General features: G+C 39.9%; 1 protein-coding gene across 1 annotated transcript in view; it reads right to left on the bottom strand.

Moving 5' to 3' along the window:
* Nucleotides 1–14,668, bottom strand: part of LOC113672069 (lysosomal-trafficking regulator) — a 38,166-nt gene extending 23,498 nt beyond the window's left edge. The window contains exons 1-17 of the mRNA XM_089212729.1: nucleotides 14,308–14,668; nucleotides 13,635–13,732; nucleotides 13,063–13,216; nucleotides 12,054–12,147; nucleotides 10,151–11,614; nucleotides 9,539–9,698; nucleotides 7,668–8,910; nucleotides 6,857–7,075; nucleotides 6,111–6,412; nucleotides 5,815–5,899; nucleotides 4,172–4,238; nucleotides 3,407–3,516; nucleotides 2,566–2,750; nucleotides 1,726–2,304; nucleotides 1,259–1,436; nucleotides 678–867; nucleotides 93–261 (exon numbers count right to left, since the gene is read on the bottom strand). Of these exons, the coding sequence (XP_089068855.1) occupies nucleotides 93–261; nucleotides 678–867; nucleotides 1,259–1,436; nucleotides 1,726–2,304; nucleotides 2,566–2,750; nucleotides 3,407–3,516; nucleotides 4,172–4,238; nucleotides 5,815–5,899; nucleotides 6,111–6,412; nucleotides 6,857–7,075; nucleotides 7,668–8,910; nucleotides 9,539–9,698; nucleotides 10,151–11,614; nucleotides 12,054–12,147; nucleotides 13,063–13,216; nucleotides 13,635–13,732; nucleotides 14,308–14,391 (5,381 nt within the window). The 5' untranslated portion in view covers nucleotides 14,392–14,668. The remainder of the gene's footprint in view (nucleotides 1–92; nucleotides 262–677; nucleotides 868–1,258; nucleotides 1,437–1,725; nucleotides 2,305–2,565; nucleotides 2,751–3,406; nucleotides 3,517–4,171; nucleotides 4,239–5,814; nucleotides 5,900–6,110; nucleotides 6,413–6,856; nucleotides 7,076–7,667; nucleotides 8,911–9,538; nucleotides 9,699–10,150; nucleotides 11,615–12,053; nucleotides 12,148–13,062; nucleotides 13,217–13,634; nucleotides 13,733–14,307) is intronic.
* Between the last annotated feature and the right edge of the window lie 1,444 nt (nucleotides 14,669–16,112).

Below are 16,112 nucleotides of genomic sequence, written 5' to 3'. Positions count from 1 at the left end.
GGGGATTAAGCACCTGTCTTTGGAAGCTGGCGGGATGGCCTCAAGACAAACGTTGTCTGTACGCCCTAAGCTATAGTACGTTGCCAACTTACTCGTTTGAGGTATGACTTGGTAAAATGTTGAAGTCTTTACTAAGCTGCCCTATGCTTGCGCTGTTTGGTCCAAGGGAATACAAATAAAATGCTTCTTCTTTCTCTACCAGCCAATCACTTGATGATGAGGATTGCTGCTTTGCGGGCTTGGAGATTTTGAAAGGTTTCTCTGAAACGACATTACGTGCATAATCATTGTACTACCGTTGATTTCAGTTGTGAAGATGAGGGTCTGACCAATTCAGTCAGATCATTTGCAGCAACGTTGAAAACTACAATGAATCCCAGGATGTTTTATTGCTCTAGGGAAATGCTTAAAAAAGAAACCACCAAATTCAAGGAATTAGACTCCATCAATTTCAGAATTCGAGGACAGACGTTCTACCAACCGAACCAAAGAGAAACCCATTGGAAAACCGGCTTATATAGCAGGTCCTAATGAGAAAATTGACCTGCACACTGCCAGGATCAGCAATGTAGTATTATTTCCAAAACCCAACATACCCCGTTACTTTTATTTCTGAATCAACTGTAAGTTCTATCTTCTGCTCTCCTTTCCGTTCTAACTCTATAGACATAACCTACCTGCGAAAACAAACACACTGCCAATCTGATATCCCTCATGAAGAGTTGCCTTTGGAGATTTTTCGCCGTCGCCATAAGTCACATGACCAAGAAGCAATGTCGACAGGGTAAATTTGGCTTCCTCGTGGTATGGGAGGGGAGGGCCAATGTCATGAACCACTGATTCCGTTCCATCCACCACTATGAGGAGCTGTGGGAAAGAAGTTTAAATTTCATTTATATATGAAAGATGCAGTAGTTGAATAAAAAAAAGTTGTGTTATTCGTTTCATCAAAAGCGTTAAACAGGGAAAAAGTATTTAGTGAGTGTCTTTAGCTAGGGACTTCTAATCAGTAGAGACCACTATTCTACGATAAAACACTTAAGTTCCTAACTGAAACGTTCCAAAAAGTGTTTCTGGTGTTTCTTTAATCCTTGCTCTGGTCTACCCCATTAAACTTTATAAAGGGACACTTTTATTTAAGGTGCGATCTTGAAGTCGTGAGGGTGTCCCTCAATCATACAAGTAAAGACTCAGGGGTTCATTTTATCAAGGAACGTCCACCACTAACCTACTTCTTATACAACTTTTAAAGGCTTACTTCTGAGGAAGGTAATCTATCTGCCCCTGTATTCTTCTGCTCTTCAGACAACACTTTTGGCTGGGTAAAGGATATGACCAGATGGTGCCATTGTCCTTTAGTCAGTGCTGGTAAGCTAATCATTCGTTGCTTTAGCACTTTCAGAGAGCCACTGCTGCTTTTGGGGTTCTTGGTCCATCTACATTGCCATCACCCAAAAACAAAAACAAAATCAAACAGACACACACACACACACACACAAAAAAAAAAAAAAACTGTAAAAGTAATTATACTGTCTGCACTCGAACCAGAGAGTCCTCGCCACCGTTCACAGCTGTCCAAACACATAAACTTCCGTGCAGTAGTCGCCTTTGTTCCCGCTTTTTTGCCGCCATGAGTTATTGTGGTAATTGTGTGGATGATTGATCGACTAATTTTTTTTTGGGGCTGTTTTCCCCCTCTGACATTCTCTGATAACCCATACATACCTTATGAGAACTGCTTTATCAGATGGAAATGTCCAAATTTCAAAAAGGCTTTTTCCAGAACCAACCGAACACAAATGGACGATTCTCTCCCTTCTAGAAAGCATCGTCCTTTCCATAGAATTTCCTAGCTGTCTCTGCGAATCTTCGCTTGGATGTTTGAAGACGTCGTCCACTCCATTTCCCAATATGGGACTATTCAAACAGATCCACATGGCAACGCTAAAGCCCCTCTCAGAGCGAGGAAGCCTGCCCTGAAAAGGTAGCTGGACAGCAAACAACTGAAATGGCGAGGGTAAATGAGGCCGCCCTTGAAAGTGAAGTACCTCTGTTACTTCATAGTCAGCAGAGTAGCACGATGCGGTGGGGGAACTTCCAAGTTGCTTTCTTGTACTTCGCTTGGAACTCAAACGGCGCTTTGATCCTTCCATCGAGGACTTTGCCTTTCTATGATCTCTTTTAAGGTATTTATCAAGAGTCTCAGAGACCTGAAATCTGCTGGAGCTTGCAGAGCTACCACTTCGTATACTGTCTGTCTCACTGGACTTGTCACCGTCGCTTGGTTGTGGAGAGAACGACGCGCTATAGTAGAGAAAAGAATCGTAACATTGAGAAAATTTTCAGTTGTTATTCAGTTATCCAGGTAGATAGCATGATCAAGATTTTAGCAATTTCTCTCGATATCTTTTTTGTCAATAAATCCCAATTTCAAATGGCCTTCGTGTGTGAAACTTTGACATTTCTTTTGGAAATATGCACGATATTTATTCAAATGCTGACGTAACATGGAAAACAACATTTTGCATAGATGTAAGGCTCACAAATAGCGGCCTGGGTACTAACATTTTTAGAGACTTTTTGCCTCTTATTTCCTTCCCTCTTCCACTGGAAGCTTTACCACTCGTACCACCTGTTGTAGCTCTTTGTTCCGATTCCTTGGCTTTACATGGAAATGACATCAGGAAAGCAGGACCAGGATTGGCACTGGCTCTTGCAGCAACCTCCGATAAAGCTGAAGATAATAAGTGCTGAAAACCACAAAGGCAAATCGATATCAAATATTTTCATTATGTGCATTATAAATAGAATGCTCCAGTTGCAATGTAACTTCAATTGAACAAACCCACAGTTGGCTAACTATGCAGTCAAAGCAGTGTGGTAATGCAAAGGAAAGCATGTACGGTGACGAGGTGCAATTCAAGCCTAATAACAGTATTGAGATTAATGGCACATAACGAGGTTTTTTCGCTATTTGTAAGTTTGTAGCTATGTTTTACTAAAAGATTTTATACTACAGAACGTTGTCATTAGCCAAAGTAATGCGTGTCTGCCGAGAATGGACGAAAAGAACCACTAGTGGAACTAGTGAATATTTCTAAAAGGAGGACGTTTTATCCATATCTTGCCAGGCAAGTTATAAAACACGACTATTATCCTCGAATACAGAAACATGAAACGATAGGAGGCAAAATCAGCCGAGAAAGATACCGAGGGATGTAGATCAGGTTTTTCAAACGATTATTGAAAATCCTTTGAAATCATCTCTATCCGTAACTATTTTGACAACGGTTTGGTTTGGTTTTACTTCTTTCGAGTTGTTTATCTTAAAGTAATTGTTTTCTTTAACTTCGTAAAAAGATACAAGAAATTTCAAGTGATATGGCTCCCTATAAGACTTCCTTACCACAGGAGGATCTGTGGAATTAAACAATGCCAAGAAGTCCCACAGTTCAGCGGCTGTGATGTTGTGACAAGCAAGACAAACAAACACCTCCATCACAAGAGTCTGAAGACCTAAATTAAGTAAAAGTAAACAACAACATGAAGTTAAAAATCAAAAGAACATTGTTTTACCAACTGAATTACTGCACGGTAGAGTTGAACAGAATTCATTTTAAAAATCAAAAATAAACTTCCCGTTGCGCGGGTAAAACCGTGTGATCAAGTTACGATTGATTTTAGTTTTGCATTTGCTTGCTTTAAAGGATAGCGCGATATATTGGACCGATCCCAAAGTAAAGAGGAGTGAGCGAAAATACGCAATCCCAGATTTCTTTCAACACTCAACTGAAAATTGCTCTATCCAGCAACGGCAAAAACATTAAAATGGGAGAATTAAGAGGGCGAGTAGTGAGGCTTCGGAGGAAAAAAAGGATCCACCAGTAGTTCATTTCAAAAAGATCTTCCTCTATAATCGTTTGTAAAGAATCAGTTCCGACACTTAGTCGCATTACAGGCTGGCCTCTATCAGTTGGTATTCACAGCCGCATATTCTCATCCTCAATTCTTCTAAGCAAAAATAACTCACTTTGTACTGAACCCTTGTTCTGAACGGTAAAAGCGCCGTTCGACTACATTTTGTAAGTTTTGGTGCATAAAGTCAAACTTGAACTTCCCAACAGATACCGGTAGAATAAAGTCACTGAAATAAAGAATAAAAAAGCCTTGCCTTGTAGTGACTGCTCCTGTCTAGTCATTACATCACCGAAGCACTCAAGGAGTACCCCAACAAATCCCTGTATACGAAAAGAAGGTTGCGTGAAATATAGATCAGTAAGAGAGTGAAAGACAAAACAAAGATATGCTAAATTTAACTCTGAAAGAGCAAGTTCAAAGAATGTTAAAATATCTTATATAGTGTAAATATTGAAATTAATACGTAGGTGTCAGCGTTATCAAAGTTATTTATAATAAAGTTCGGATATAACGCGCGCTTTCATTGGTTGAAAGAGCGTGCTCTATGAGAGTATAGAGCATAGAACTGAGCTAAAGCTGTCACGCCACCTGCCAAATTGTACCATGTTCGACCTTTTCCGGGACTTCTTTTTAGCTTTTTTCCGATAATTAAAAGTGAAATTTCGGAACAAGCGAGCTGGCAAGTAGTAACAGAAGAACCAAAGAAAGGTTTGTAAACATACCAGGCGCCGTTATTTACGTTATTAAAACGTGGGCAGATACGAAAATCCTCAAAGGAAAAACAAAATAGACATTCCGAGTTTTAAAGATTTTCACGCTCAGTTAGATTGCAAGCTTACGTACGGTAATGAAAATCAAACACAGCCAACACTCGTATAGTCTATAGAGTTCAGAGTTCAAAAACAAAACAGAACAAAACAGAACAAAACAGAAATGATGAAAAATATAACCAAACTGGCATAATTGTTAAAATTCATACTAATCATGACGGTGTCTGAGCAAACATGATCATGCTGAAGTCCATCGCGGCTCACTTATCATGCCGATCTCCGGTCATCACAGTAAAGCAAGCCTCAGAAACTACATCGGCCGCCCTTCGAGTGAAAAAAAAAAAGAGCTCACTCTGCTATCCTTTCCAATGTGTTGAGTGGAAAGTCACTTCAGTCACTGCAGCCGAGTTTTGCGGCGCTGTCATCCCGAGTGATCTTCATGTTCCGGTGAATTCGGCTGTCGTTCATTTAAAAAACACTCGCCTTGAACAGTTTGTTTTCTACCTTGTTATGTGAAAAAACCCGCGTGTTTTTATGAGCCATAATTCGGCTGAAGTTCACTGAACATTTCGCTTCAAGATTCTGATTTAAAAACTTCAGGCAAAAGCGTTAAATTCGACCTGCCGAATTATTTTAGTTTGTAAACTATCGCAGAGTGTGAACTTTGATGGTTTTTGAACTTTGATGGTTTGACACTTTTGACAGCTTATGTCTTGTACGGCCAATCAGATTATTTGAACCATTCTAACAGGGATTCTGATTGGCTTATTGTAGCCTGCTCTATGAGAGTATAGAGCATGCTGACGACACTGTTCTTCGCTTTGGAAATAAAGTTTGTTTTTAAAATTGAAAGTAATACATGGGGAATTTAACGGATTCTTTCTTATAAAACAAATAGAGAAGCCTTGACTGTGCTCTGTTCTGTTATAAAGCACTTAGGAAGCGGCTAGAGCACTCAAGAAGTGGGAAGAAACACTCGACTACGTCTCGTGTTTCTCCCTTCACTTCTTTCGTGCTCTAGCCGCTTCCTGCGTGCTTTATAACAGAACAGAGCACAGTCAAGGCTTCTCTATTTGTGAACTATAGTTCAGAACTCTCCTTGTACAGGTCGTATGAATTCACTTACATGTTGACAAAGACGCCGACAATTTTCTTCACAATCGTTGAGTAGAAGAAGAAGGTTTTCAACAGCATGGAGAACCACACCCACACTAAAATGAGGAAAAGAATAGGAGACATGAAGAAAAGGCGGGCTCCATTTTACCAACGATCTACATGTACAATGGCGAATGATCTGTTTAAAGCAATACCTTTCTTCGTACTTCAGCAAAGAGTTTGTGCTGGACACTTATTTAGATCCTCAACGACCAACGATGATCGTGACTCTATAAAATCAATTACAAGTCAACTGCAAGTTCATACCTCTCAGATTCTCCGGCTTTAACTCTGCTGCCATAGCACACCTGCAATAATTGAAAAAGTATATTGCAAATCCGTGGGTAAACGACCAATCCCTTCAAAATATGTTCAAGCTGTTTAGGAAATTGACTTCGTTTCTTTTGTTTAGGCTGCTTCTTGCTATCGGGAGATTTCCGTTCTGTTTCATCGCTCATGTCGGAGTCAGCTTCTTGATCTGCATCGTAACCTTCCTCGAACACTGATCCGCCGCCTTTTTGGTTCCCATCTGTTTCGTCGTCATCATCCTCCAATAGATTGGACCACTCCTACAGCAAAGAGCGATTGACGTATTATCATTTTTGCAAATAATGAGCGGAGTCCTGAAAAAAGTTATTTTAGCCACGCACCCCTTTACCACTATAGCACACGTAGAACTTTCCTGTTCGAATTAATTTCTCCAAATTCCAAAATTAGATCACGAAAGGTGAAAAATGAAGTAAAGGAAAGGTTTCTACCACTTTCCAGACCTCTTTGCTCTCTAATACTCATTTAGCTGGGATCATTTAACCCTACAACAACTCAAAATGCCCTACATTGGCTGGCAGATTGCATTTTTTAACTAAAACTGTAATAATGCATTGGCTTATCAGTGGAAGGTAAAACTTATTACAAAAAAAGTCAAAACAAAATTAAGCAAGCACTTTGGATCAGTTGACATGCGCTTCAACAATTTTGTGCAGATACACATCGACAAAAAATCTCAGGCGAACCTCTTGACTATCCCCATGGCTTGTCCTCCTCAAAACGACATCCTTTTGTCGTCTAATTTCCGATCCGAGCAAAACAGAACCCTCTCTCCCCTCCAGCTGCCACGTCGATGCTTTGAGAAAACAATCAGTCAGTCCTTTGCTAAGATATCTCTGCAAAGTCTCCGAGTGTGAGGATAATTTCTTCACCTCTTCCACCAGCTGATCAAGATTTGGAAGTGCCTAGTAAACAAAAATATGGCATAGAATTTGACCCAATAAAGTACCGTCGTAGAAAAAATTACGTAGCACACAACAATTTCTATCACTGCCAACGTATCACTATCCAAAGCTGTTAACTTACATGTATACACGAACATGAACAAAGAGAGAATCAAGCAAAAGTTAAGTTACTCAAAGTTTGCCGGGTCTCCCAAAAAAAATGTTACAGGTACCTCCTGTGTCACCAGAATTCTTTGGTGGTAAGCGAATACACTATAGATGCTGGATGTTGGGGTGAGACTGATAAGTTCTTGATACTCCCGCAATCATCGAAAATGGGAGAGAATTTAAAAGAATCTAACAGGGATTACCTTAACCCTGTAACTCCCAAAAGAGAGTACGACGTTACTTATCGTTAAAAAAATCTAAATATTTCCAATAAACAAGTAGGAAGAACAGACTATTAAGCTCTGCAACGTTGGTTTGATTCATTACCAAATTTCTCGTAACCAATTTAGAAGGAAATAGAGCGCATCTGAAAGCTACACGATTAACAAATGATGAGAAATGGGGAATTCAGCTTGATATTTCCTTATACTTGATGCAATTTTACCTCTTTATACCTCCATTGTTCAGTGTGTGCCATTCTGATACAAATAGCTGTAACTGACTCAAACAAGTACACAAGCTGTTTGGTGCACTGAATATCAATCGCTTGATTTTCCCTTGTGTGACGAGTCAAAGAATCACCGCGAAATATTTCAAGCAAAAGATGGAGTAATTCAGAACTGGAAACTATTCCATCATCCTGGAGAAACAGTTCACTAAACAACTCGTTTGAAACCAGTAGGCGAAGACACGATCTCCAAACATACACCCTCAATGATGATTCCACAGGATGGCAAGAGGCTATAAGAGGCAGTTCAGGTGACTTCGTTTTGTCAAAAAGTGTTGTGGTGAATTGAAGTAACGAAAGGAAGCTGCGGCAACAGACTTTGCTGTCACTTTTATCTCCACTTGGGTCTAGAGATCCTGCACTGAGGTCGTCACTCTCTGTATAGGGTCGCTTCCCCGTTGCTTCTTGATTTTCAACATCAGCCAAGAACTCCAACACAAGCATAACTGGTTCTTGAAGCTGTGGTAATGCCAGAAAGCTCTGTAGTTCATTTAAGCCACCACAGTTTAGAAACAGTGCTCGAGACTCCGAGCCAGTGAGAAGTGAGGTTAACATCCCAATACAAAGTTCAAGAACCTCTGCACAAATTTCATCGTGTCCATGGACCTGTTCCGAAAGGTCTAAGCTGCCGAGCTCAGTTTTAAAGCCGGAAAAAGTACTCCCCCTGACTGATTTGGCTCGCTGCCCAAGCCACTCCGACGTAAATGTTCCTGTCCAAGTCCTTGCTCTGATCTTTCTTAGCGGCTCAGCAACTTCATCAGTGAAGATTCCATCGCAGCGCAACATGCACGGGAGAACCACCATGCGGAAAAGCTCAGCCTTCAGATGTTTCGATCCCAAAATAGCCAAAGGCTTCAGAGCCTTAGCAACTCTAACAGCAATATCTGTGTCTTTGCACGACATAAGAGCACAGTATTGTGAAAGAGCAGCCCAGTTAGGTTTCCCATCTTTTACCAGATCTTTCATTTGCACACTCAAATCATTCGCAGAGAAGCCACTGTCACTTTTGCAAGGGCTTTGTTTAGTAGACTTTGTGCGGAATCTTTGACCCCTTTTAAAGGGAGAAGTCGGTGACCGACGAACATCGTAGTTATCAGACATAACGTCAATTTCTGTGAGCACCATGTGGTTGATAATTCTGAGAATGACATCTTGTAGGTCCTTGGGCTGTTCTACAAATCTGCAAGCGAGAATAAATAGGTAAAGAATTATGCATACATTGTACTTTCGTTGTCAAACACACCTGCATGGGAGACTGGCTCGCATAGATGACAGAGCTTATCCCACTGACGCTCCTGTTCCTGAACTAGATGATAGGATTTTGTAAGCAGCCAATATCCAATTTGTCCGGTTCCCTAATAATTTTATTGCTACCGTTTACAGAGTACTTCGGAGAGGCAAAGGCGCTGTAAGGTGAGAGCAAAATGTGGTGCCCAAGAACACAAAACTATGCCTCCAGTCTCAATGACTTTTACACCACCGAGCCTACCACGAGTGGCTTTTTCTGGAGGTCTCGCCCCTTATCAGCTTTGCGAGTTCGCCCCCTGATGTGAAACAAGTTCGTTCTCATTTTTATTAGTTCGCCCCCAAACATTCTAACTCAAACACATTAGGATATAGACAGAAGAGGAATATTTTCTGCCGTGTTGGGAAACGAATTCAAAGATTTGGGGGAAAAACTGGTAAAGGTGGGTGCAACCTTGTTCGTGGGTGCGAACTCTAGAAGAGACAAGAGTTTGATGCAATGGGGCGAGACCTCCATAAACCCCATCCGTGATCATTTTAGAGATTTTCTAAAATATCCTCACCTGTTGAGAAGAGTTGTCACCAATACATCTGGCGAGACGCAGTGGCAGATTCCAACTTTTTCCAAACAGTTCAGAATGCTAAATCTTAACTTTGGATTCCTGCTGTCCTTGAAGACTGTCAATAGCGTTATGGCAGGTCTCAAAACCGTGCAGAGGTTTTCTGATGGTGAAAGTAAAACGTAACGAGCAACATATACAAACTACAAATACAAACTAGCCCCTAAAAGTAAGATAGCAACATAATCGCCTCCGTGTAATACCCGCACAACAGGGGTTTCAGTAAGTTATTTTTTCCATGAGCGGCTGCCAAAAGGTTGAGGTCGGAGGTTTCACAGGCGTAAGTAGACGCGCCAACCCCAAAGCAACGTACGACCTGTCAGGACGGCTCTTTCTATTTTCTACCTCTGTTTATCATCTCTAGAGAGCGTTGAACAAGCCTGGGATAAGCAAACACCTCCTACAAGCAAACGATTCTGACAAAGGTATCGAACATGTCACTAAGTTCAGGGGCAGATTCAGGTTTTTCCCATGAAGGGGCCGCGCCAGTAATGACGTAATTGAAGAAACACCCCCGCATCCCTGGATCTGCCCCCGTTAACTCTTATTCCATACCTGGCAATTGGTCTTGCCTCTCTTTTTCATGCTCCATATCTGCTGCAGACTCTGAACTCTCCTCTATCTCAGAAGTCGGAAGGTACACTCCACACATTTCATGAACATCATTCTGTGTGACAAGGTTCCCAGACGAGACCACTGAAGTCTTTCTACTGCCAGCTTCTCTTCTGCAGCAGGTCTTGCTTTTTTTCAACATCGAAATCATTTTTCCTAAATTCTTCACAACCCGATTTGAGAGACTTCTTGGGTACTGTTCAATTCTTTGAGAAAAAGATTTTAACCGAAAGTCCATGTCATTTCCCCTACTTTCGAAATCTATCTCGTGTGAGTAAACTTCATCCAGTTTCAGGAGCAAGGTAACAAGGAATTCAAATCCTCTACTGGACGAAAATTGCTCAAAAATATCATGGCACAGAACGTAAAGAGTGGAATTGACTAAGGTACCATAATGAATGCATGTCATTACAAAGAGTAGGAGACCATGCAAAGAGCAACCAAGCAGCAGCTCATTTTGAAAACCACTCCAAAGATCTGAAGCAAGAAGTTTGGGGTTAAGTTCATTTTCTTTGTCACTAATACCAGCAACAAGTTTAGCAAGTTCAAAGTGTTCAATGGCTGTTAGGAATTCTTTGTCCAGACAACCATCTTCGATCACCTCCAAAAGTTTCTGAACATATGAGGTCTTTGCCAGTTGTTTGGCTGCCTTTGGGTTTCGACATGTTGTGCAGAGAATTGAGAATACTGTTCTTAATGTAGCTAAGTGAACTGAAGTAGCTGCTCCAAGTTCCCATTCACAAAAAACCTCAGGACTCTTGTTTTTAGCATCACTGAGGAAGAGAACAATGTCTATGAGCTGACCACTGGTATGCATTAGAAGATTGCAATCACTGAGCGATACACTGCCATGACAGGTTAGGTTTTCCAGCGTCGCAAGAAGAAGGATTGACAGTTCAAAGTTATTGATGTTACAATGACTTGATGAGATAGCAGACAGACAAGAATCTGTAAGTACAGCATGCTCATCTACATCAGGAACCATGGTTGTGGAGCTTAAGATAGAAAGTTCTGTTTCATTTTTTGTTCCAGAGCATGTATAGGCAGTCACATCACTGCTGGGGATTTCAGGGTCAGAAGATTCACTGATATTGGTACTCAATGCACTGTCCAGGTCTGTTACACTTGTTACACTTGTGAACACATCACTGTCTTCAGTTGTATTGGGACTTTCTGTCCTGCTCTTGACTGAGAGTAATAATTCCACTTGATCACTTTGAGCTTTGCCAGCATTTACAAGTTCATCAGCTTCAGTTCCTTCGTGTTGAGGAAGGCTGGAATTTATCTTCAACTCAAGATGATCCTGAAAAGGCCTGAGGATTTTGTCTTTCACAAAGTTTGTGTGACAAGATGTGCTTTTGGTGTCCCACCAGTGATCATCAAAGTCAGCAAAAATTAGCTCTAATCCTGAGGCAAGAGGTAAGAGCAGATAACATTTTGTGAATTTCAATCACCAAACATTTTCATGTCCATTTTTGCTACCAGTTCAGCTAATTTCTAAAAAAGGTGGGCGAAGTCTGTACTTGGGCCAAGTGGCCCTCCCAATCAGATACTACCCCTCAGCCCCCCCCCCCCCCCTTCTTCCAACTGGTATACCAATCCATCAAAAAGGTTGCATCACATTTTTTCAGACATCTCCAACAATTAGCCCATACCCATTCATACTCCTGGGTGTAGTATGAATGAAAAGTGTTTTGGCACATAAAGACAACACAGTTTATTTGTAATGTGCATAGACGCACAGGTATCCAGGTACCCCTTCCTGACTTGTTTAGAATAGAATATTAATTCATTATTATTACCAAACATATAAAATAACCCTACAACCTAAAATCTCCTACATTACCGTTAAGATGGTCATAATGTTGTAAAGGTACTCTAAGAACCACAGGCAGCAGAGAAACAAGGAGATTAGCCAATTCTAAACTGCATCCAGCAACCTGTTAAATTGAACAAAAACATATCAAAAGACAAAAAATACTAATTGATCAATGTTTTGTCAATCAATCAATTGATAATCCATAAAATTCACCCTTTAAGTCACATGACCCAATTAGTATTTCTCTCTACTGACTGTCATAAAGATCCTTGTAAATGTAAAAAGGAGATTTGCTGTTTGTATTAACATAACATCCTCTAGCTGATAAGTTTGTTTCTTCTCTTAACCACAAGGAGAAGTTACAAGTAGATCAACTCTGGGAGTTAACCCTTTAACTCCCATGAGTGACCAAGAGAGAATTTCTCCTTACAATATCAACACAATGTCAACTAGATAAGTGTTGGGAATAAAGAAAAATATCAATTGGGGGATAATTAGTTGATCCCATACTAAATTCTCTGAACTAACATTGAAAGAACTGTATGGTTGACAGTAAGGAGAATTACAAAATTTTTATCTCGGAGTTAAAGGGTTAAAGGGTTAAGAAGTTGTGTATGCATTTAGTTTCCTATTTTGAATTTTGCTGGGATTATTGATTTATCATTCAATATGTGAACAACAATGATTTGAGATCAAAATCTTATCATTAACCCTTAAAATACTAAGAATAACCAGCATCAAATTTCTCCTTACAGAAATACTTCTGAATCATTCTTTAACATCATGTGAATATACTAAATGACCACCAATCTATGTAGCTGCGATGGTTAAACAAATTCTCCTTGTCAGTACCAAAGAAAATGTAAAGAGAAAAGTATGGAGAATATACAGTAAATCAGATGACCTGGCCATGACTATTTGAAGGGTGGATAGCGCAGAGCATTTTGTTAACACTTATCCACTGGATAGTGATTTATCCATTGGATAGTGCAATCAGCTCTTAGAAGAACTGGATTCTAATAACTTTGTACCTTACCTTACTAGCCAGAATACACAACATCTGTAACAGAAGCAGACCCAGTCCATGACAAAGGAAGTCAACCAGTGGCTTTTCATTCTCATCCTCACATCTTAGAAGAATTGCAGACTGGAATTCACTTGTCAGAACATTGCTAATGCTATGGACATCACTAAAAAATGAACCCAAATCAATATTATTTAACATTTTTTAATCATTAAATTCCCTCAAGTATACAGACAAGTTATACTTTTTGAATTATGTACTATAAAATTAGCCAGTTGTCAAGGTTTGAAACCTGGGAATATCACATTACTGATAAATTTACAAACACATTGACTAAGTGGGAGGGCCAGACAAGAAAATATTTGGCTCAAGGTCATGATTTACAGACAGTCAGCACTGTGAGGTTCTTTAAGTTCCCTCTACATGCAAGGGTGCATTGGTCGTATGCAAAATATCTCCTAAGTAACAATAAGCAAAAAATATTTGTCACCTTTCGAGTTTAATGATGCAAACTGCCATAATGGTATGATTCAAATACCTTCAGAGTCAGTCTTAAAAAGACTTTTGATAGTTGTACAACTTACATAAAGCTGGAAATTTTCTTCAAGTCCCCTTTTTCAGCACAGTAGGCAGCCAAAAATCGCACCATGAAAAGCTCCAGAAATTTGCTCTTCTCCAGCAACTATCAACAATGAATAAAATACATTTCACTTAATCTTGACGCCACATAAAAAATTACACTTCAGTTATTCAAGACGACAACATAAACCTGGTTTGTACAATTCATGAGATTCCATAGTTTTAAAAAACTTTTCTCAGGAACTTTATCTATGTTCTATGATTGAGAAAATAATCCAAGGATTCCAGGGTTTAAGATTCTGGCCTGCTGAGATGCTTCAGAAAAAAATAAAAATAACTCGTAAGAGAAACATTTTTGCAAATTTCTGAAATTCATGTATGTGAGGCCAGGTTACTGAGTTTTCTATCAAAATGGCGGCGTCGATAATCACATTTCAGCACATTTGAAGACAATTTTGAGCCAGGTAATTAAGTGTTTGGGATCTCAAACCGAGACAAGCAGTGAATTTTCTCGTATACTTCTTTACTGCGGACATAAAAATTTTTCAGTTTCTGAAACAAACCTTTCTTTCAATAGGGAAAGTGAAAATTATTAACTGTTGATCCGCCAGAGCTTTCAAGAGCGGAAATTGTTTTCCCATTCAAGAAAAAAAAAGTTACACTAATGGTTTGCATTACCTGTGATGAACTACACCGCACATACGAGCTCCAAAGGTCTCGGAGTTGCTGATAAACCACTTCTTCCTCGCTCTTGTCCACCATCTTCAAACTCCGCTCGAGGTAGATGATTTTATCGATAGCTTTTAACAATGAATAAGCCCATGAACCGATGACAGTGTATCAAACAGCTGAGATGTGACTCTCCCATCTCCACGCATAATGGAGTTTTACGAAGACCTGACTGCTTAAGGCATCACGTCAATTCTTTCCTTCTTGCTAGCTTCAATTTAAGGGATCTGGCATTTCGCATTAGGTCACAGCATTCCCAGAAACAGAAAAATCTATGATCACCTTCCGCAAAACGATACCACCATGTACTAAAATCTCCCAGGCGTTTCAATGAATAAAACCGCTGACACATTACTGCAGGCGAGTGTTCATGAGGACATCCTAATTTAGGACGAAACTGGATAAATAGTACGTTCGCAATGCGAGGTTTGAGAAGGTTAAACCGAGAAAAAAAATTGAAAAAGGGCAGATGTTGGATGATATATCTAAAAACAAATGGGGTACCGAATAAGTCTGAGGGTTTGTCAGTTGCGATTTGAAATTGTTATTCCTAGACTCTATTTTGTCTTCACTTCTTAGGGATTTAATTATTCATGATAAATGTAGTTTAGCGAATGCGATAGAAATGCAATTAAAATTTATACCTTCTTGTAAGTCTGTTTTTGTTTTTATTATTATTATTATTATTATTATTATTATTATTATTATTATTATTATCATTATTATTATTATTGGTATCTTTAATCTAGAGGATAGTCAATCGCAAAATAGTCGCGCAGCGACGAGGGCAATCTCTGCAATTCTCAAAAAACACTTGTAATACTCTTAATTTATTCGGCCCCATTCGATTACCTACACTTATCTTTCAAACAAGAAATCATCTACCATAATTGCCACTGGAAAGAGCTTAAAGCTTTACGAAATGGATTCCTAAGTATGGCAGATGTAGTAGATACTTGTAATCAACAACACACAACTTTATTGACAGATTACCAATATACAACAACAGATTGATATGAGCTCCCCTATGTGTAACAGTCTAGAACACTCTAAATTATTTATAAATGATCACGGGTGACCAAGCGCATGATCAACTCAGGCACAGCAAGATAAAGAACGGAGCATCCTTGTAAATCGAAAACATTAATCTACAGCGAAGGTGCGCCGTGGAGTTTACTGGTACTGGATCCCCATTCAGCACGTAGTCGTGAACAAATCTATATCACTGTACCCCCCTTCTCCCTCAAACTTCTTGCAAAAGGCGATTTATTTGGTTGCGGTGAGATTGAAGGTAGTGCTGGAACTGAAGTTGGAGCTGAATATTATTTTTTTGGAATTTTATACACGCCCGGTCCGACGGCTTCGTGCACTTGTTGTACCGCGGGCTGAGGCCAAAACCGAGGCTGAGGCTGAGGCTGTGGTTGAGGTACTATTGACACGAGAATAGTCAAATTTAGAGTTTGGCAATTAATAAGGTTATGATAACTCCGAAGTATAGTCAGAGATAGGGCACTGGTGGAACTCGTGGACGCAAAAAGTGTCGATTCCATTCCCAAAAATTTATTTTCATGACCTCATAATGACTTCAGTTAACTATCGCAAATTCACAGCGGTCTTTGATGTTTACATTCAGCTATGCTCGTTGAAAGATTTGGAGGCCACTGGTTGAGGGATTCCTGAGCTTCAGAGAAGGGAGGGGGTGAGAGAAGTGACATACTGATTTTCAGGATGGTTTAGGGTTAGGTGTAGGGTAA

This window comes from Pocillopora damicornis, chromosome 7 (genome assembly GCF_964200805.1).
Source record: "Pocillopora damicornis chromosome 7, jaPocDami1.2, whole genome shotgun sequence".
Taxonomy (NCBI): domain Eukaryota; kingdom Metazoa; phylum Cnidaria; class Anthozoa; order Scleractinia; family Pocilloporidae; genus Pocillopora; species Pocillopora damicornis.
This window is presented reverse-complemented; position numbering and strand designations above follow the sequence as displayed.